Source organism: Chiloscyllium plagiosum, chromosome 30 (genome assembly GCF_004010195.1).
Source record: "Chiloscyllium plagiosum isolate BGI_BamShark_2017 chromosome 30, ASM401019v2, whole genome shotgun sequence".
Classification (NCBI taxonomy): Eukaryota; Metazoa; Chordata; class Chondrichthyes; order Orectolobiformes; family Hemiscylliidae; genus Chiloscyllium; species Chiloscyllium plagiosum.
The window spans coordinates 41,264,384-41,287,075 of NC_057739.1; the positions used below are offsets into that span (position 1 = coordinate 41,264,384).

At 41.0% G+C, this 22,692-nt stretch overlaps 1 protein-coding gene across 8 annotated transcripts in view; it reads left to right on the plus strand.

Annotated features, from left to right (window-relative positions):
- The window catches only part of gpsm1b (G protein signaling modulator 1b), a 222,873-nt gene that overhangs the window by 84,143 nt on the left and 116,038 nt on the right, over positions 1–22,692 (plus strand). For all 8 annotated transcript variants that reach the window (XM_043720509.1, XM_043720507.1, XM_043720510.1 and 5 more), the window contains 3 exons: positions 1,759–1,980; positions 3,860–3,995; positions 10,943–11,085. In XM_043720509.1, coding sequence (XP_043576444.1) covers positions 1,759–1,980; positions 3,860–3,995; positions 10,943–11,085 — 501 coding nt within the window. The remainder of the gene's footprint in view (positions 1–1,758; positions 1,981–3,859; positions 3,996–10,942; positions 11,086–22,692) is intronic.

The following is a 22,692-nucleotide window of genomic DNA, read 5'->3' on the forward strand; positions in this document are numbered from 1 at the left end:
AAAGATGTAAAAGGGGCAATGTTTTCGTGCAGAGGGTGGTACGTGTATGGAATGAGCTGCCAGAGGAAGTGATAGAGGCAAGTACAATTGCAACATTTAAAGGCATCTGGATGGGTATATGAATAGGAAGGGTTTGGAGGGACATGGGCCAGGTGCTGGCAGGTGGAACTAGATTAGGTTGGGATATCTGCTTATCATGGACGGGTTGGACCGAAGGGTCTGTTTCCATGCTGCACTTCTCTATGAATCTATGTATCATCCTTTGCTTTATGGTATTATTCTGCTTTTGTGTAGTCTTGTTACCTTCGAAGTGCAGTTTAAGTTGCCATTTTAGGCAAAGTGGCTTTTAATTGTGTCCAAATGAAAAATTTCTTTAGAGTATCCGAGTTCTTCAAACAATTGTATTCTGTATACCTTAACATGAGCATTGCTTTTGCCACAACTTTGCCTTGTTCATTTCTTTGGGACTCTGAGAGTTAAAATTCTGTGGGAACCATCTACCCACTGGTACATGCACCTGATAAACCATCCTTTATTTTTGAACCCAGGCAGTGATTTAACAGTTACCTATTCCAATGAATTAAGGTATCCCAAGAGCTGTAATTCTATCTATCTTCAACTTACACTGAGATACTTGGGTTTGCTTCTGGTCATTGGTCAGCAGTGAAAAGCCCAACTGTATTTTCTATTCAGACAGCCTGTCCACAGTCCACACTTCCCTAGCCCACCCTGTACCCCATTCTCAGGCTCCATTAACCCTTCAGTCAAATGGTTCTAAGTTCAAGTATGGTGCCCCCAATGATGGTTTACTGTATGTCTAAATAAAACTGTGAAATAAGATTGCTAATGGAAGCAGCCAAAATAGCCATAGAGATGTACAACACGGAAAAAGACCCTTCAGTCCAACTCGTCCATGTCAACCAGACATCCTAAATTAATCTAGTCACATATGCCAGCATTTGGACCATATCCCTCTTAACCATTCCTATTTATAGATCCATCCAGATGCCTTTTAAATGTTGTAATTGTATCAGCCTCCACCACTTCCTCTGGCATCTCATTCCATACACACATCACCCTTTGTGTGAAAAAGTTGCCCCTCAGGTCCCTTTTGCATCTTTCCTCGTCACCTTAAACCTACGCCCTGTAGGCTCAAATTACTTTAATTAATGTGAAGGTTCAAGTACATCTGTACAATTCCTTCGGATAGCTCCTGAAATCTGAAACATCTTCATCCCTCTCTTCCTTAATGCCTACACCTTTGACCAAGAATTTGGACATCCAACCTGCCATTTTCTTATGTGGTCATGCCACTTTTGCTGGATAGTAGTCCTATGCTTACGCTAGGTTAAAGGTACTACATAATTGCAAGTTCTTGTTGCTGTATGAGAGTAGTGTGAGTTAACAGGCACAAGGCAAAGTTTTGGATGAGTTCATGTATGCGGAGTAATAAAAACATATTGGGAGGTACGGGGTGAACTTGAAGTCATCAGCTCAACTTGGAGATGAACTTGGAGGAAATGAAGGTATGGGTGATGGTCTCCACATTAGATGAGCTGAGGTAGGGTGGGGATGAGTAAAGGTGAGTGACCTTCCAGGTGGAAGTTGTTTATCTTGGGGTCACCAAAGTTATGAAAACAGTGGTTGATCTGTGGGCAGTGGAGAGGGATCCAGCAGTTTTCGCAACTAATAGAAAAGTAACGATGTGTCAAGATTATTTTGTAAAATATATGTCTTTTTTTTTGAAATCCTGAATAGAATGGAGGCATCGTGCCTTGAGCTTGCCCTCGAAGGGGAGCGACTGTGCAAAGCTGGGGATTTCAAGGCTGGAGTGGCATTCTTTGAAGCAGCCGTGCAGGTTGGGACAGAGGACCTAAAGACTTTGAGCGCCATCTACAGTCAACTGGGCAATGCCTACTTTTACCTGAAGGAGTATTCCAAAGCTCTGGAATACCACAAGCATGACCTAACACTAGCCAGGTGAGTTCAGTGCAAGATAAAGTTCAAAACCCAAAAAAGAAAATGATTTGCAGCTTGACTCGCGGAGAAGTATTTTACAAAATTGCCATGTCCCCCTGAAATTAAGGGTTAAGATGCACGGGTTAAGATCAAACACCCTGGTTATCTCTTCATGTATCTATTTTATACCCCCTTTTGTTTTCCTTGAGCTGGTTTGTGAATGCCCCTAGCAGTTTCTGCAAGGGTATGGTAAAAGAACAATGCAAAATCTGTTTTGCATTTTGCTGCTGTTGGGAATATATAATGTATTGACATACAGTCAGTTCTGCTATAACACAGTAGTTCCATTCTGGTGCAACCCCTGTTGTAAGGAAATTGTGTCATAGCAGCACAATTTTAAACTAATGGGGTTGGAATCACGTTATAACCAATACACGCTTTAAAACGTTGCAGTTTAGAAACAGTGTCCCCAGTTTGTCAATTGTGTTATAGTGAATTCGTGTCAATGAAATGCATGTTATAGCAGAGCAACCTGTAGATGTACCTGAGTTTGAAGGGCACATAATCTGTTGGCCATTGAGTTTAGCTAGTACGGTGAAATATGATCATACCCAAAGAAAAAGGCACTGAATGAGATCTCCAAATAACTTGTATGGTAAAATGCACATGTGGAAATAAGGTTACCATAAATATAACATGGGGCTGCTCTGTCAATAGAGAGAGATGGATGGTGATAGTTTAACCTAAGGGTCACTACATCTCAGATGAAGGTAGAGATTGAGAAGCAGAGTCCTTCACAGTAATCTCAGCCAATGCAGGAATTGAAACTACACTGTTGGCATCAGTCAAAAAAAATCCTTGCTCAATGTGATTGGGATTTGGAACGTATTGCTTCATGGACTTGGTGGAAACATGGTCAATGAAAATCTTCAAAGGGGAATTGGAGAATGGAGAGACAGAGTCAGAGAGACATGCAGCACAAAAACAGACTCTTGGGTCCAACTTGTCCATACTGACTAGGTTTTCCAAGCTAAAGTAGTCCCTTTTGGCTGCATTTGGCCTGTATCCCTTTAAACCTTTATCCATGCATGTATCCAAAAGTCTTTCAGATAATGTAACTGTACCTGTGTCTACCACTTCCTCTGTCAGTTTGTTCCATATATGTAACACCTTCTGTGTTTAAAACGTTGCCCCCCAGGTCCATTTTAAATTTCTCCCCTCTCACCTTAAACCTATGCCATCCAGCTTTCGACTCCCCTACTACACGAAAAAAACTTGAACTGTTCACCTTATCTGTGTCCCTCATGATTTGAGAAACTTTGTAAGGTCACCCCTCAGCCTCTGACACTCCAGAGAAAAACTTGTCCCAGCCTAACCAGCCTCTCCTTTATAACTCAAACCACCTAGTCCCAGTAACATCCTTGTAAATCTTTTCTGCACTCTTCCCAATTTAATAATATCCTTCCCATAGCAGGAGACAGATTGCAGTCGTGCAGTGAAAGAACAGGGAGGACAACTGGCTGAATTGATGCTTAAGGTTCAGTGGGTGAGATGGGTTCCTCCAATTCCAGTTCTATGATTCTGTCTCGATGTTAGTGACTTCTGTCCTGCTGTGAATACTGAATTGAAATCTCCTTTTCGTGACTGAATATTTTTACACCATGTAAATAGACCATTTTGCAAAAAAAAACTCAGTGTGTCCGTCTTATTGATCTTTCCACACAAATTTATGGGAAGGTTTGGGGAATATAGTGTGCTCCATTTCAGAGCACCCAATCTCAGAATGTTGGATCTCTGGTTGGTAGGTGTTTGCACATGGTTTGTTACTTGTAACGATTCAGTACATATGTTTAAGTCCCATAACAAAGCTATTCAGAATTAATCTCTCCTTTTTCAAAAGGACCATTGGGGATCGGATTGGTGAAGCAAAAGCCAGTGGCAACCTTGGAAATACACTGAAGGTACTTGGAAGCTTTGATGAAGCAATTGCTTGCTGCCAAAGGCACCTGGATATCTCAAGAGAACAGAAGGATAAGGTAATCTTGATTTCAACATCGAACAAAATGTTTTAAAAGTTAACCTGCATCCTGTTAATGGTTGATTCATGTGCAGTTTGATTTCAAGGCCTAGTTAGTCATTGAAATGTGTTGGGTCACCCTTTTCTCAATCGAGCATAGAAAGTCAGGTCCCAAAATGCACGTATATCATGTTGATGCCGCAACTGTGCACAACGTCTGTGTAAATCATCATGGAACAGGTAAATAATACACAAGACTAAAGTGCTAACCTGCCTTCAGGTACAGTGTAGATCTGTTGTGTACTTCCAGAACTTTAGAGTTTTAAGTTTCTAAACCATCTCTTGGGGCATACTGTCCTACAGCACATGGCAATTTAGGACATGTGCTTTAGGATACATCATGCTGTAATGGTAATAGACATTGTTCTTTCTTGTTCCAGAGCTGAGAGCTCCAATTTCCTCCATCTGTTCTAACAAGTGCAGTCAAAAAAAAACATGAGTGGTGCGCACCATGTCACACCCTCAAGTTGATCATTGAACTGGAGCATAGGAATCTAGTGTTTATTCCAGCCAGATGGAGAAACTGAATGCATATCAAATTGAAATAAAACAAGGGGATCTAATTGTGTAAGCTTTGCTCAATGACTTGATGCAATGCTGTTACTGTAGTCTTTGACCAGCGACAGAGGACAATTTAACATGGTGCAACAAGAGCTGTACATCATTTTAATTTCTTCTAACATTAATGCTGTGCAAAAGGATCTCCTGATTTGTTTAACCATTGGGAATGCAGTACAAACAACAGAATAATTTAGTAAAGAAATTGGATGGAGAAGGGTAGAACTGACGATGCATCAAAGCCTGAAGTTTCCATTATACAGTTTGATTCTGGTCTGCTTGTGAATCACTTGTGTAGTTTTTGCAAAAGATGTTCTGTCGGTTACTCTAGGTTTATTATTTAGCTGGCTGTTTCTAAAGGTCATAGATTTATTATTCCTCATTATTGATCTAGGTTTTGTTTAAACACTGGTGAGGGGAGCAGGATGATAAACTGCTTGTGTCTATTTAGATACTTGACAGCTATAGACCAAACCTTCATCAGATCAGCTGCATACTACATATTCAGCCAGCTGCTACAAAGCAATACCAGTTCCAGAATGTAGAGTATACAGCTTTTCATTAAATTCAATCACTTGACAGTAGTTATGCATTAAATAGCAGCAATTTCAAAAGCATCCTTTTGTGGTCAAGGTCAGATGAGTTCTATCTATTGAAGGAACACTACTGTGTAGGCTGTTGTATATTTTGTTATAAAATATTGTAGAATCGTGGAATTACACCATGCAAAGAGACCATATGACCCATTATGCCTGTGCTGGCTCTTTGGTTGAGTTTTTGAACTTTATTTTAATTCACTCATAAGATGTGAGTGTCGCTAACTGAGCCAATATTTAATGCCTGTCCTTAGTTGCCCCTTGGGAAGGAGGTGGTTAGCTGCCTCCTTGAACTGCTGTGTAGACGTGCTGTAAGTAGGCCCACAATATTCTTAGGGAGGGAGTTTTAGGATCTTGACTCAGTGTCGCTGAAGGAAGGGTGATGTACTTCCAAGTGTCACAAAACTAGTCCTTTTTCTAAAAGCTGTTCCTTGTCTCAAGGATATGGTGTCCTTGATTTTTTTTCAGAGTGGTAATAAACCAGGCCGAGCTCTGATCAGTCTGATTTGGTACAGAGATGAAAAGGATTTTGAAAGGCCGTTTGTTTATATGTAAACAGATGAGACTTCAGGTCAAAGTGGTCATGTTTTAGAAGTTCCTGATTCCTGAAGAAGGGCTCATGCCCAAAACATCGATCCTCCAGCTCCTTGGAGGCTGCCTGACCTGCTGCGCTTTTCCAGCAACACATTTTCAGCCCATGTTTTAGAAGTGACCTGTATAATGAAAGGGGAGTGGTCAGCTCTCTAGCTGAGCTTAGCAGTTTAGTTCAGTCTGAACTGGTGAGGAATTCAACAGCAAGCTGTGTGAAAACTCTCTCTCTCTTTCTGCCCTTCAACTTCAACCTGTAAGCATGTCTTCCATTTATACTGGGATTTAAAGGGGGTTTGCTCATTGGGACTGTTGTGTATATTTGGAACAGCAAAATTAAGTCTAGTTTGGATAGACTGAGTTCTGTAAGGGTTCTCTATTCTGTTCTTTGTATTTCATTGTGTAATTTTGTGCAGAAATTTTTGTCTGTTTTAAAATCTTGTAGTCAACCTGGTTAACTTATCCCGGGTAATGCTCACTATACACTTACCGAAGCAAGTTGCAAAGTTATGCTCAGGGACTGCCTGCCTAAGAATGTTTTGAGCGGTCCAGCCTAGTCCATAACACCAAGTCAAAATTGTAAATGAATTGGAGAGGGATCATGCAGGCATTGTATCTGCTGCCTTTGAGGCAGAGGTGTTTGTGGGTTTGGAAGGTGCTGTCTTAGGAGCTGTGGTGAATCTCTGGAGAAATGAGAAGAGGAGCAGTTGTGAGTTGTGTGATCTGCCCATTTGTATATGAAATTAGAAATGAATCTCCAATTGTTATGTATGTGATGTATTACTGTCAAATTAATATTCATCTTTGCAGCTTTATTCATTACAACTGGGGGAGAGATGCAGTCAGCTTTGTTGAAATTATTGAATCAGAGGTGATATTGTCTTGTCTTGTCTGAATTCAGCAGGTTTTAGAAGGACTTTTGATTTATCACAGGATTGTTCCAAGACAAAGCTTGATTCTTCCAGCCATTCTCTCTTCAGGGCTAAACCCAGGAGATGAATGATATTAGAGTTGATATTGCCCAGAGATTTTCCAGTGTTTAGTCTCAATCTTTTGAGTTTATATGAATAATTGCACCCTCATGAATCAGTCACCAGATCACTGGAAATGTGCCATCATGCAGACACTGGAGAGTTTTTGGCTACAAGGAATAATTGAGTTCTTTCCTGCAATTAGCTTCAGTGTGGTATCATTGAATGTAGAACATAGAACAGTACAGCACAGTGAAGGCCCTTTGGCCCTCGATGTTGTGTCGACCTTTTATCCTATTCTCAGATCAAACTAACCTACATACCCTTCATTAAACAAAATGCTCAGTTTATTTCACGACCAGTATGTTAAATGATTCACAGTTAACTTATCTGTTTGATCACAGTGCTGAGACCTGACTCTCTTCGGCATTTGAAAGAGGGGTATTGATCGTTCAAATGAAAGCTGTTCTATTTTAAATGCCATAATTACTTGCGATTATATAATGCTTCAGCTAAGTGCTTCAGATGAAGTTAGATGACAGGAAAGATCTAAAATATAAAATGGAGGTGTGACATGATAGCTTTGTTAAAATGATTTTTTTTAATGATTTCTCAAAAGAAGTGGAAGAGTGCAGGAAGGGACTGAGGAAAGTTTTCAAGGTTCTGATACCGATCGTAAGGCACTTTGCCATGGTGTCAACTGTACTTAAACATTTCAGAAGTTGGAATATTTATCAACCACAAATGCTTGACCTTCAGCGAATTTAAGTCCACCCAATGTTAGGGGTTGTGTGCTTATCAGTAATTTATCATTAACAGTTGATAGTAAATAACATTTATTCAATTACTGTCAATGACCTATCATGTAATGGCTCTGACAGAGTCCATGTTCAAGTTGCATTAATTCCACTCAATCTGATGATGTCTCCCTGTCTATGGGTGGAGATACTGTTGACTTACGCATAGATGTGATAGACCTAGCTCCTGATGGTTGTAATTATATCTCTGTAGTCCGTAATAATTGTACCTATTGTTGTCATGCAATAAGCCATACCTTTATGGAATCAGCAAATCTCCACAGTGTGGAAGGAAACCATTTGGCCCATCGGGTCCACAGTGGTCCTTCGAAGGGCATCGCACCCATACTCTGGCCATGGTTTCTCCACCTCGCCTGCACATCCCTGGACATGATGGGCAATTTACCATGGCCAATCTAAGTAACTTGCACATCTTTGGACTGTGGGAGGAAACCCAAGGACCTGGAGGAAACCCACGCAGACATTGGAAGAATGTGCAAACTCAACACATACAGTCACCCGAGGTTGGAATCAAACCCAGGACCTAGTGCTGTGAGGGAGTAGTGCTGAGTCACCATGCCTTACATAACATTATTATGTAAGATAAGTGCTGCTTCTTGTAAAGATCCTATAGTGGTCTGTTCTCTACCACTGGTTATTACACAGGCCTTTAGATTCAACACCAAAAAGAGGATGTTTGGCACAAACCAACTCCAATTACAACCTGCCATTTATTGGCAACCAGCAGGTCCCCCATGCTGCATTGCTGAGATCTGAAAATCAATAATTATCTATGATCATTAAAATGAAGTAGAATGGATGAAAGAAAAAACACTAATCCAATCAGTAGAATTGCACAATTGGGTTCTCAATTGGTTGAGCTGATGCCCCTCCGGTGTTTCTACCTTCACCAAAACTATCCGTTTTCCTCTATGTTGCCCCTGTGACATTACTTACCATAATCTCTGCCTCAGCTCAGTTGTTGTTGAATCCACCTTTGCTGGCTTTGTTATTTCTAGATTTGATTATTCCAGTACTCATCCGGCCTTCCTCCCACCTTGCACCATTTTTTTTAATTGAAGATAATTTAAAATCCTATAGCCCATGTCCTGATGTAGAACAAGTACAGTTTAACTGTGCTGGCTGATCTACATTGACTGTAGATCCATCAGTGTCCTGATTTGAAGATTCTTAGCCTTAGTTCTATGGTCCTCTCAATCAGGCCTGCTTTGTATCTTGGCTTTTCAATGCAGCAACATTAGCAACTGTGCCTTCCATAACCTATACCCTAAAGCCTGCAATTTCCCTTCTGCCTCACTGTCTATCCTTGTCCGTCTTATGTAACCACCTAGTCTACCTGACATTTAGTATGAGTTCTTGCTTAGTTTGGTGTTAAAATGTGTTTGATGACATCCTGTGAGGTGATTTTGGATGGTTGCATTGCATTAAAGGTTATCAGTGTAAACTGTTGAATCATTCAAGTTCTGACAGTGTGACTACCATGCCTTTGGATTTCAGACTACGTATTGTGTATTTCTTGCAATTTCTATTTTAATTTCACAATCGTATGGATTATGTTTTTGTTTCCCTTCTGCTTTCTGCTCAATTGGACTATTTGATAACTCATTAAGTCTCAGTCTTGCCTTTGAGCTTATCTCTGAGGGATACCATTTGTTGAAGTAACTTGAAAAGTAGTGACGGTGTTAACTTGTACAAAATAATTGTCTTTCACATTAACAATAATTTCTTAATGATGCATTTGTAAGCAGGGTCATGATATGCTGAGAACTTTTGTACTGTATTTTCTTTGTGTTGCTCAGCAGAGTGAACTATTTGATAACAGAAACTTCTCATTAAAATCACGAGAGAGTCTTGTCGATGTCAAGTCCTACAAGGGAACAGTGAAATGATTCTATTGCAGTGTTCTGCATAGTTGAGAATATTTGAGCTTTTATTAAAATTAAAATAAATGTATAAGTGAATATTAGAGTCAGAGAATTTCTACAGTGTCAAGCAGGCCATTCGGCCCATTAAGTCCACACTGACCATCCAAAAGAGCATCCCACCTGAAACCTACTCCCCTACTCTATCCCTATAACCCTGCATTTCCCATGGTTAACTCACCTCGCCTGAACATCCCTGAACACCATGGGCAATTTAGCATGGCCAATCCACCCTAACCTGCACATCTTTGCACTGTGGAGGAAACTAGAGCACCTGGAGGAAACACACGCAGAACACGGGGAGAACATGCAAACTCCACACAGACAGTCACCCGAGGGTGGAATCAAACCTGGGTCTCTGGCGCTGTGAGGCAGCAGTGCTGGCCATTGAGCCACCATACTGCCTGATTATTGATCTGCATAGAGGCTCCTTTTGTCATTAACCCAGTTGAAACTGTGTTGTTCTTAAATGAATATTTTGCTGATTAATTTCCACTAACTTTATAGGTGTGTAAGGATGCAATGGGGAAGTTGCCAATTGCAGTATAGCTTTACATTAACAACCCATGTGGAACATGGGAGTGCATTGATCACAAAGTCAAGACTGATGACCACAAATATAACCATTTAAGTGACCCAACTCACCTCCTAAGGCTATGAATTGGAAAGGAAAGATCATGTGGTTACTGGAAACGTGAGATTAAACAAAGTTCTGGAAATACTCAGTTACAAAGAGTGTGGAGTTGATAATGTTTTCGTTAGAAATAGCTGAACTCTATATCTCATGTTCAACTTGGAATTCAAATAATAACAAATGCTCGTTTTCTTTTACCAGTAACTGTTGGCATTGATTTCACTATAGCCACTTAAAAACTCACCTTCTGATGCTTAATTTGTGTGACCCTTGCCCTCTTTGACCCATGACAATCGTCTTTTTTTGTCATTGAAATCATTCTTGTCTTCCATCCTATCTTAATCTGTTTGGTTGTACCGTTTTCTCCTCCTCTCCCAGTCTCTCAATCCCTGAGAACCTGTTGCGTTTCTAAGTTTTTTCCAGTTTTGACGCAACACATGGCTCTAACATGTTGACTTGGTTTCTCTCTCCTCAGATAGTGTTTACCCATGGAGTATGTCTGGCCCTTTCGTTTTGTTTATATTGCTGTGAATTGGGTTCATCTCCTGTGCTGCTTGTGATAAGCATTAGATTGAATGGCATTGAATTTCATTCTTGGGTTCCGAATGTTTATTACTTGATTTCTTGACTTGAAATAAAAACAGGAAAGCCAGTAACACCATGTCAAACATAATTGATGTTGCTTTTCCTGCCCTCCCATACCTAACACCACAGCTGCACACCAGTGAAATTGCCTTTCCTTTCATGAATTGTTTTTGGCAAAATTATTCATTGCAATTTTCCATTGCATAACACATTACATTCCTCTCTCCCATCCAGGTTGGTGAAGCGCGAGCACAGTACAACATTGGGAATGTTTTCCATGCCAAAGGGAAACAGCTGTCCTGGCTCAGGGCCCATGACTCTGGGGACTTGCCTGCTGAAGTAAAGGAAACTTTAGAGAAGGCCACCGAATACTACAAGTGAGTAAAGCAACACCTGCACCTCCAACGTACAAATTAAAAACTCAAGAAAGAAGAAAAGACAGTCAAAACAGATGTTCAAGATGTGTTCTGGTGACCCACGATGAGCATGAAATACAACATGTTTCCTGCTCACAGTCCAGAACCAAGGAGGAGATCATTGTGCTTACTTTTCTATTAAGGCTTTCTGACCCTAGAAAAGTAACGCAATATCTGCACTAACTCCAGACCACTTTGCAAAACTAACACAAATCGTCTGCCCCAAATGCAATAGCTAGAACCCACAAACATGATTGCCTGAACTTCACTGTTTTGTGAATCCAAATATTTGTACCATAAGACAAAAAATATAGGAGCAAAATTAGGCCATTCAGCCAATGGAGTCTGCTCCCCATCTGATCATGGCTGATCTGTTTCTCAGTCCGATTGTCCTGTCTTCTAACAACCTTTTATCCCCTCATGAATCAAGAACCTATCTATCTCTGTCTTCAATTTGCTCAATGACTTGGCCTCCACAGCCCTCTGTGGCCGAGTTCCACAGATTAGCCACCACTTGCTGAAGAAATTCCTCCACATCTCCGTTCTAAAGGGTCATCCCTTCACTCTGAAGTCATGCCACACGAGAGGCTCCTGAATAATTTAAGAGCTCATGGTTTTAGGGGCAAGGTATTGGCATGGATAGGTGATTGGTGGACTGGCAGAAGACAGAGAGTAGAGATAAAGGGGTCTTTTTCTAGATGGCAGCCAGTGACTAGTGGAGTTCTGCAGGGGTCTGTGTTGCGACCACAATCATTCATGTTGTTCATTGATCAACTGGACAAAGGAACTGAGAGCATTTTTGCTTAGTTTGGAGATGACATAAAGATAAGGAAGGGGCAGAGGAAGCAAGGAGGCTGCAGAAAAATTTGGACAGACTAGGGGATTAGGTGGAGAAGTGGAATGGAAGACGGTGTGGGAAATGCACTTTAGTAGGAAGAATAGAGTTGTAGACTTTTGTTTAAACAGGGAAAGGCTTTGGAAATCTAAATCTCAAAAGGACTTGGGAGTCGCAGTTCAGGATTCACTTAAGGTCAACATTCAGGTTCAGTTGGCAATGCCTTCTGGAAATCCACATAGATCATGTCCATGGCTGTCCTTTGTCTAACATAGTCGTTACCACAAAGAACTCTAACAGATTTGTCAGGCATGACCTCCCCTTGACAAAGCCATGCTGACTTGGCCCTATCTGAGCATGCGCATCCAGGTATTGTACAATCTCATCCTTAATGGATGCTAAAATCTTACTAACAACTGGAGTCAGGCTAACCACCGCCCCCCCTATAATTTACTTTCTCCTGCCTACCTCCCTTTTTAAACAGGGGTGTTACATGATCCATTTTCCAGTCCTCTGGGACTCTCCCTGACTCCAGTGATTCCTGAAAGATCACCAATGCTTCTGCAAGGTTTCTCTGCATCTAGTCTGTCCAGGCCTGTTGTGATTTCACAAATATCTGTCCAAGCCGTGGTCTTCAAGCCAAGGAAAGTGGTCCCAGTTTCTTCAGTTTGTCCTCATAATGGAGGTTTCTTATCCCTGGAACCACTATTGTAAACTACTACTGCATTCTCTCCAATGTGTTGACATTCTTTCTGAAGTGTGGCACCAAATATTGTGCACAATACTCAGTTGAGGTATAACTGGTGTCTGATAAAATTTCAGTCTAACTTTTTTGCTCTTGTACTTTAAGGCCATGGTAAGTGAAACTTAAAATAGTCTAGTTTTGAAATTGTTCTGTCTATCTGTCATGCCACCTTTACTGATTATACACATATGCAGCCAGGTGTCTCTGCTCCTGCATCCCCTTTAGAATAGCACATTTTCATTGTCTCATGTCTCTTCATGTTCTTTGTACCAAATATATTGCTTCAAACTTCTCTGCATTACAGTTTATCTGCCAATTGTCTGCTCTCTGCCTTTTGGAGTTCAGCACTCCTCTCCACATGGTTTACAATGCTCCCAAGTTTTTGTGTTATCCACAAAACATGAAATTGTCTCTTGCACGCCAAGATGTAGATCATTACTGTATATCAAGCAAGGCAGTGATCCCAATATTAACATCTGGCAAACTCCACTTCAAACCTTCCCCTAGCATGAAAAATATGCATTAACCATTATTATCTTTCCAATTACTCATCCAGTTCTGTGCACATGTTGTTGCTGACTCTTTTACTCCATGAAGCACACATCATCAGCATTGCCCTCTTCAACCCTCTATGTCAACTGTCCCAAAAACAATTTCCAAGTTATTCAGACTTTCAGTAAATCAATCTATGCTAATTCTTACTAAGTAACCTACATTTTTCCCTGCAACTATTAATTCCACCTTGAATAATAACTGGATGACACAGTGGCTCAGTGGTTAACACTGTTGCCTCACAGTGCCAGGGACCTGGATTTGACTTCACCCTTTGGTGACTATGTGGAGTTTGCACATCCTCCCTGTGTCTGCATGGATTTCCTCCAGGTGCTCTAGTTTCCTCCCACAGTCCAAAAGATGTGCAGGTTAGGTGGATTGACCATGCTAAATTGCCCTATAGTGTTCAGGGATGTGCAGGTTAGGTGGGTTAGCCATGGGAAATGCAGTGTTACAAGGATAGGGTAAGGGATGTACCTGGATGGGATCCTCTTCAGAGGGTCGGTGTGTACCTGATGGGCTGAATAGCCTGCTTCCATGCTGTAGAGATTCTGTACAATATTTCTGGCAGTTTCCTCATGACTGAAGTTGAACTGGCCTGTTAATGCTGGGCTTATCTTTACAACATTTTTTGGAACAAGGCCATGTTTGCAAATCAGCAATCCTCTGGGGGTACCACTGAATATAAAGAAATTTGAAAGATTATGGCACATGCCTCTGAAGCTTCCCCTCTCACTTCCTTCAATATTCTTGGTGCATCTCGTCTTACTAACTTTAAGTGGATGGTTTATCCAATGCCACCTCCTTATCAATTTTAAACCCTTCTCGTGATAGTTTCCACGTCTCTCAACATGACCTGAGCACCATCTGTCTCATAGGAAAAGATAGATACAAAGTACTTATTAAATACATCAGTCATGCCTCTTGTCTCTATGTCCCTAATCAGGCAGTCACCTTTTACCACCTTTTTACTGTTTCATGTCTTTAGAACACTTTGGCATTTCTCTTTATCCTAGCTGCCAGTCTTTTCTCATAATCCCTATTTGCTTCTCTGTATCTTTTCAACCCTATGCTGAACCTTCTGTCTTCTCAATTGCTTCTCAATTATGTTTACCACCTGATACAGGCTATAACTGTACTTTCTCTTCTCTAATTTGTGCACCATCTCCTTTGTCATCTAGGGATCTCTGGACTTGTTTGTCCTACCTTTTCCTTTTCTGGGAATATATCTCATCTATCTCTGAAACATCTTTGTAATTTCCTTGCAAATTTGTTCCTTTATACCTCACCACCAGTTGGTGATGTACAGATTAACTGGGCAATGTTAGATTAGCTGCACCCTTGTTCCTTCGTTCTAGCCAAATTGATTTTGTCCTCAAACCCTCTGAAACATCTTTGTCCAGTGCTGTAATATTCTCCTTAAGCAATACTGCCAGGCCTAAATTTTACCCTTTCAGATATTTTCTAAATATTTTGTAACCAGGAATGTTTAGCACCTAGCCCCTGCCCTACCTTGAGCCAGGTCTCTGTCATCACCAAAGTATCACAATCTCACATGTCAATCTGTGCCCATAACTCCCCAGATTTATTAACCAGACTCTGTGCTTTTGCTTACATGCACAGTGACCCTAGTTAAAAGTTAATTGCTTTCTCCTTTACACTGTCTTCAACTAATACCTTTCTATTCTCCAGAACTAGTACTTTATTTTTAAATTCTTTCATGGGTCGTTGGCATTGCTGGCCAGGCCAGCATTTATTGCCCATCCCTAATTGGCCAGAGGGCAGTGATGAGTCAGCCACATTGCTGTGGGTCTGGAGTCACATGTAGGCCAGACCAGGGAAGGATGGCAGTTTCCTTCCCTAAAAGACAATAGTGAACCAGATGGGTTTTTTTTCCAGCAATCAACAATGGTTTCATAGTTATCATTACACTTTTAATTCCAGCTTTGTTGAATTCAGTATTTGGAATGAACCTGGGTCTCCAGGTTACCTAAATCCAGGTTAATAGTCTAACGATAATACCATTAGGCAGTTACCTCCCCATTATTCTTCTCAAAACATTTTGTGTGCCCTGGTATTACTCGTTAATTTTCTCTCTTGATTGCTACACTCCTGCTGAGTTAGTTCTAAGTCCTCCCAACAGCACGAGCAAGGTGCATCAACAGGAAACTCCATCCCAGTTCAGTCCAGGTACAAGCTGGACTTTGCACCAACATTGACCTACCTTATCCTTCTATTTCTATAATCACTTGTATATGGCACTGGGAGTAAACCAGAGATCACTACATTCAAGATCCTGTTAGCTCATTTCCCACCTACCTACTGAAACTCCGATTGCTAGATCATATTCCCAGACTTGCCTACTTTGTAATTACCAAAGTGGACCCCAACCTCTGGCTGTTCTCCCTCAGAAAACTGTTCTGGAGTTGTGGTGTGATGTCCTTGACCCTGGCGTCAGAGAGGCAACGTGCCCACCCTAGATGACATTGCCAACCACAGAAATGTATGTCTGTTACCCTACCTTTCACTCTCCTTCCTTCTCTGCTGTACAGGAGTGCAGACTGGGTCAATGGTTAGCACTGCTGCCTCACAGTGGCATGAACCTGGGTTTAGTTCTATCCTCTGGTGACTGTGCAAACTCTACACGTTCTCTCCATGTCTGCCTGGGTTTCCTCTGGCTGCTCTGGTTTCCTCCCACAGTCCAAAGGTGTGCAGTTTAGGTGGATTAGCCATGTTAAATTACCCATAGTGTCCAGGAATGTGCAGGTTAGGTAGGTTAGCCATCGGAAATGCAGAGTCACAGGGATAGGATGCGGGGTTGGGTGTGGTGTGATGGTCTTTGGACATTTGGTGCAGAATTGATGGGCCGAATGACGTGCTTCCACACTGTAGGGATTCTATGATTTCTGTTACAGTTGGGTCACCTGTGGTACCTTGGGCTTGGAATTTGCTGCATTATTCTGAGGAGCCCTTGCCTTCACCATCCATGCATTCCCTGACCCGTTTCTCTTGGACATTCCAGCTGTGACCCATTCCCAAAGTGCCTGTTTGCCTCTAACCACACTTGTGCTGTAACCACACTTGTTTCTGAACACACTAAACATGTGGTCCTCTGCCTCTCAGATGCATCCCACTGACTCCAGTCAACACTCCAACTCCAAAACCCAGACCTCAAGCTTGTGCAGTTGATGACTGTTGTTGTAGGTGGGTTCCCTACTGCAGGGCAGTGTTCACATCTCCCCACTATCCACAGCATGAACATTGCACATGGCTGAGCTGCCCTGCCATACTTTACTTTAACTTTGCCTACACTGATTTCAAGTGATTTTAACCTTATTCTACTCTTTACTGTTAGACTAGTGAAAATTAGAGATGTCCCAGCTTCACTTTAGAGTAACCCTCTACAATATTAAAAAAAACCAAAGAACTGCAGACGCTGGAAGTCAGAAGTAAAAACAGGAATTGCTGGAAAAACTTAGCAAGTCTGGTTGCATCTAGGGAGAGAACGCAGAATTAATGTTTCGGGTTCAGTGAGCCTCCTTCAGAATGTTCTCAAAGTTCTGCCTTGACAGAAGAAAATTTTCTTTCCTTAGCCTGTCCATCATCTATGTAACTCAAGACCCCTAGCAATGTGGCTGACGTTTACCCGTCCTCAGTCATGTCTTACAAGCTGTCCAGATGTACCAAGCCACTGCGCTTGCCCTGCATTAAGAAGGCAGCTCACAACCATCTATTTACAATAATGCCAACAGAGAGCGCATTCGGGGATAGTCAAGAAATATTGGTGTAGAAAGTCACACTCACATCCTGAGAATTGAGAACATTCAAGTTTCTAGTTTTATAGTTGTTTTCAGTAGCCAGTCTGCTTCATCAGATCATGGATCAAAGCAGCTTAAGTCTAAAGAACTTGCACTGAAGACAACATTTGGGTTTTTTTTTAAAATATAAACCAAGGGCGTTGGGTTCACAGAGTATGTTGGAATCATCCTTGAAATATGCAGCGCGTACCGAATGCCTTTCCATTGAAGTCATAAATTTAATTTAAGCTCACATTTATAACTCTCTTATCAGGTGCTGCATACATATTGTGTATCTCGCTGTACTCCGTAAGCTTGACCTTCTCCAAACCTCTGCTGTTTGTAATCACCCAACTCCCTTTCGCCTGTTGCTCTTTGATTTCAGCTTTAAGCATTACTTTGATTTTAATGTTCTCATTCTTATTTTCAAGTCCTCCCATCACCTTGTGAGCCCCATCCCACTTTGTAATCGTGCCTGAGATCTTTGCACTGCAATTCTGGCCTCCTCCACCATCCCCATTTTAGTGATTCCAACCAGTGGTGGTTGTGTCCATTTGGTCCCAAAATCTGGAAGACATTCCCCAAACCTCTCCACTGTGTACCTATTTTTTTTTCCATTTTGTACGCCCCATAATCTTTACGTCTGTTCTAAAGAGCACAGAGCTGCTTTGCTCTTTTAGAATCCCGACAGTGCAGATAGAAGCCATTCGGCCTATCGAATCTCCTTCCAGAGAGCATATCACCCCTATCCCTGTAACCTGCATTTTCCATGTCTGATCCACCTAATCTGCACACCCCTGGACACAAGGGGCAATTTAGAATAACTAATCCACCTAATATTCATATCTTTGGATGGTGGGACGAAACCAGAGCACCTGGAGGAAAACTGTGCAGACAAGGGAGAACATGCAAGTTTCACATAGTCAGTCACCCGAGGCTAGAATTGAACCTGGGTCACGAGCGCTATGAGTCAGCAGTGCTAACCACAGTGCCATCCTGAAATCTGCTTCTGTGCTTCGTTGAGTTTTGTTTGATGCCCTCCTATGAAGGGCACTGGGATGTCTGTGTTAATGAAGACACAATATAAATGCAAGCTGATTTTGTAATGGATTCTGTTTCAAAGTAGAGGTCAATTAGGAGATATCAGATTACAAAGCAATGGCCTTCACTAAATGAGAGCATTTCAGATCATTCTGAGAGAAAATTGTGCACCTCCATATTAAAAAATTTTTTGTAGTTAAGTGCATTGGGGGATACAATGGATGTGATATGTCCCAAGTAGACAGAAGTTTTCTAATTTAGTTTTCTCCTTTCTTTCACTGCCTGAAATTCATTTCCAGTGTCCTCCTCTTGCTTATTGTTGAATGAGAATCCTTGTCCTGGAGTTTCTTTAGATTGGAGGAGAAAAGGGATTATTCTAGCTATGCCAACAGGTAGAGTGTGTGAAATGTCTGGGGCATTTTCTCAATCTCCCAAGGTTGTCATTAAAAACAAAAGATGAAGGGAAACCACTTGACCATCCTTTACAATGCTGAAGGAGACAATTGCCTGAGCTGATGCTGCAGCAAGTGTGTGTGTCCCCACCCACCAAAACACAATTTATTGAACAACACAAATTCTAAACCATTGACTTAATGTTTTTTAACATTTTTCAAACAAAATAATTCATTTTACTTTGAGTAATATGTTTATGATCTAAATGTTGTCGCACGTGAGAAATTGTGCTTCCTATATTGGCCTGCAGTACATATTTTGTACAGAATGTACAACACAGGCACAAGCTGACCTATGTTTATGATTGTCACATTTCCCTTCATTTCACCCGATCAACGTAACTTTCCATCCTTGCCTCCTTCTGTGTATTATCATTTCCTGTAAATGCACCTGTTGCTCCTGATCGAATGCAATATGATTTCACCTTCTGTCTTATACATATGATATCTGATTTTTAAAAACCAATATTTTTTTTTTATTTGGTTTACCTCGTGGTAGTAATCTTACTTTGTAAATACACCAGTCCAAGTTTAGAAGCATTTAGTTTACTTTGCTACCTGTTGCCTCACTGTGTGTAAGGTGTTTTAAAGCTTCTTCAAATAATACATTTAGACTCTTGCATAATAAACTAAAGAACTGCAGATCTGAGACAAACAAAAACAGAAATTGCTGGAGAAACTCTGCAGTTCTGCCAGCATCTGTGGAGAGAAAACAGCATTAAAGTTTAGTGTCTAGTGACTCTTTCTGAAGAACAGTCACTGCACTAGAAACTTCAATGCTGTTTTCTCTCCCTAGTCACCTAGACTCTTTCTGTGTCACCTTCATAAACAGTTTTCACTCTTGCTGCTGTTCATATTCATAAAAATAGTGACCTCCAAGTTGCCGAGTATCAATTCCCTCTCAAACGAAGGTGTGAAATTTATTCACCATTTTGCAATTTTTTCTTGTGTTTTGCTAAATTTCATGGTTTGTTGAAAGTGATGACTCCTGGACTGATTTCTCTGGAAGCCAATTTTTTTCTCAAGATTGCCAAGCTTAATTTTCTTTGGATTTGCGTGTTCCATTATAGCAGCAGTTCTCTTTTTAATGAGGTTTCGACGTTTTTCCACAAGACTGATATTGTGTTTTGAAATTCAGCATCATTTCTCTGCACTTGTCAAACAGTATTATAGCATCCTCAGAAAACGCCAATATGTTTTGCACTCCCTTCCCCAACTTGCTTCTCTGCTTGCATTCCATTTAACGGTGGTGCCACATGACATTCTTCAAAATAAAACTTGAGTATTCACCAACACTTGTAATTATTAGCTTGTAATCCCAATTTATATCTCCTTTTCCTGGTCATTTAACACCTTTGGTTTCTCACAAATTGGAGAAGATTTTGATGCAGTTCCAAATACCCCCCTATTATATTGTCATTTGGCAATTCTAGCAACAGTGTCTTTGCTGCCAAAGAGTAGGAGGGAAGTATTTGCTGCCAAGTGTAACCCAAAATTAGCTTGTTTATCACTTCTTCCTAGAATGTTCTCCATTGCATTGTGCGCTTAATTTGTACAAACTAGAAGCAGAAGTTGGCCATTCAGTCCTTTGGGCCTACTCTACCATTCAGTGAACTCATGACTGAACTCTGTGTTGCAAGCTGAACATTCCCATCTGTTCCTAATTGCCTTTTTATTCCCTTGGCAACAAAAATCCACGTAGTTGCTCCTTAATAAGTATTCAATAGCCCTGCCTCCATTGCCTTCCTTACTTGCACAACCTTCCAAAGGATTGAACAGTTGATGAAACAGTCTGTGGAAAAACAACGAACCTTCACACTTTGAGGTCATCAATCTTGCTTGAAGAATGTTTGCTTCATAGTATCAATGCCTCGTGAATATCATTAGTGCAAATGCTGAATCATCATCAGATTTTTATTGTTTTGGCAAAAATGCCACCTTCTTCACTCATGTTCTAATAGAGACAGGATTTCAGACTGTACATCCTTTGCCTCGACTGAGAACTCAGCCTCTTCATCCAGACTAATGCGGATCTCACTGATTATTTAACCCTTCCCAGCACCTGCAGTTATTTGTTATTCCCAATTTAATTTGTTGGCCCCAGTTTTACAGGTCATATTCTCAATTTTCACGTAGACCTTTTTTCAAACATCTTTCTGTTTGAACACTGTAATTCTAATTTACGCACGTTTTGTTGTGTTTGATTTTACAACATGCTGACTAATGTGTGTACAATGAATGCTACACAGGAATGAACTACAGCCCTTGCAATTTATGAAAAGGTAACAATGAAATTAGAGTTTCATTCTGGAGTCAGTTGCAGCTATTCCCCTTCTGCTTATTTCATTCCTTATTTAATCAGCTGGACCTATAATGTTCTGAATTTCATTTTGTCCTTTGCTCTCTTGAGTCTTGCTGTTCTGGGACTTCTTACCTCCTCCCTTTTACCCTTTCTTCCACATTCTGAATGTTTTTTAATGCCCAAGACATGGCGCCACATAGTCATTACTTCTTGATTTCTCTGGACTTCTCTCTAATTCCTCCAACCCTTATGCTGTGTCTTGGCCCTTTTCATTGAAAAACACATGGGTTCCCACATGCTGTTCCCAAAGTAGTCAGTCATCAGAAGTAGGCAAAAGTGAGGACTGTTGATGCTGGAAACCAGAGTTTAGATCAGAGGTGCTGGAAAAGCACAGCAGGTCAGGCAGCATCTGAGGAGCAGGAACATCGATGTTTCGGGCAAAAGCCCTTCATCAGGGAGCCTCCAGGGTGGAGAGATAAATGGGTGGGGGCTGGGGCTGGGGAGAAGGTAGCAAAGACTACACAATCATCAGAAGTAGCCAATCAGCATTGTCTAACAATGCACATGACTAGAGCTGCATGACTTCAACTGAAAACAAAAGCATTCATGGAGGTGTGTTGAAAAGAGAAAATTTGGATGTTGTGTAGAAGGTTATGAGGCTTGCCAGTTATCGTTTTTGGGGGAGCTGACACAAGACTTTTTTTTTGAGTTTGCGTTCTCAAAGTTGATTTTGTTACTGAAGGCTGGAGGTATGTGTGTGGTTATTTTTATAAACAACTTGCACCAATATGTTTTAAGATGATCACAAAGTCAAGTTTGGAGACAACAAAAGTATTGCTGTTTTCTGGGTTATGTGTCTTTAACATATTTCTTGTTACCTTCTCTCTTCTTTTTCTTTCTCTCCTTATTTTTCCTTCTACCTTTGCTTTCCTCCTGTTCCATCCCTATCTTCACTTGGACCCACAGAACCAAACATGCTGACCAACCTTTAGAATCAGTCTGGACCATCATTGTTGGCCAATCCAACAAAACCTCTCCAATGATCTTGCTTTGCACCACTTCTTTGACAACCTCCATGGCATGTAAATTATGATGGGGGATGCATACAGACAAGATATTCCAGAGGGACGATTTTCCACAGCCTGTTCTGAAATCCACTTTTTGGCAAACATCAAATGGTTACTAGTTCTCTACATACTGAAAGGCCTGCGTTGCTTAATACTGAACTCACTTTGAATGACTATGTTAGTTCAGACCATCCAGGCTGATGGCTTAGCCAAATTCTATGCATTGCTATTCATGAACTTGAAAGCTGATCATTATAAATATAAGTGTGCTTGGAAACAATTTCTAGACTGTAATCTGTCTGGATTTAAATTATGGTTGTAAACAACATGAACTTTACATGGAGTTCATTCGCCCCAAAACCTGACGACTAAATGTGTAGTTTTTTTTTTAGTGATAAATATAATCTTGTACTTAGCTTGAATGACAAAGTGTTATGCTTCACTGAGGTCTGGAAATCAGATCATGCTATTTCCATGCTATCATTACAAAAGTTGAAGGTTTTATTTTTAAAAAGAAGTCAGAAAAATTGGGGAATTTTGTTATCTTAAAGAAAACATGAGAAAGTGTGGACTGCAGATGCTGGAGATCGGAGCTTAAAAATGTGTTGCTGGAAAAGCGCAGCAGGTCAGGCAGCATCAAAGGAGCAGGAGAATCAACGTTTCGGGCATAAGCCCTTCTTCAGGGATGAGGAGGGTGTGCCAAGCAGGCTAAGATAAAAGGTAGGGAGGAGGGACTTGGAGGAGGGGCGTTGGGAATATGATAGGTGGAAGGAGGTT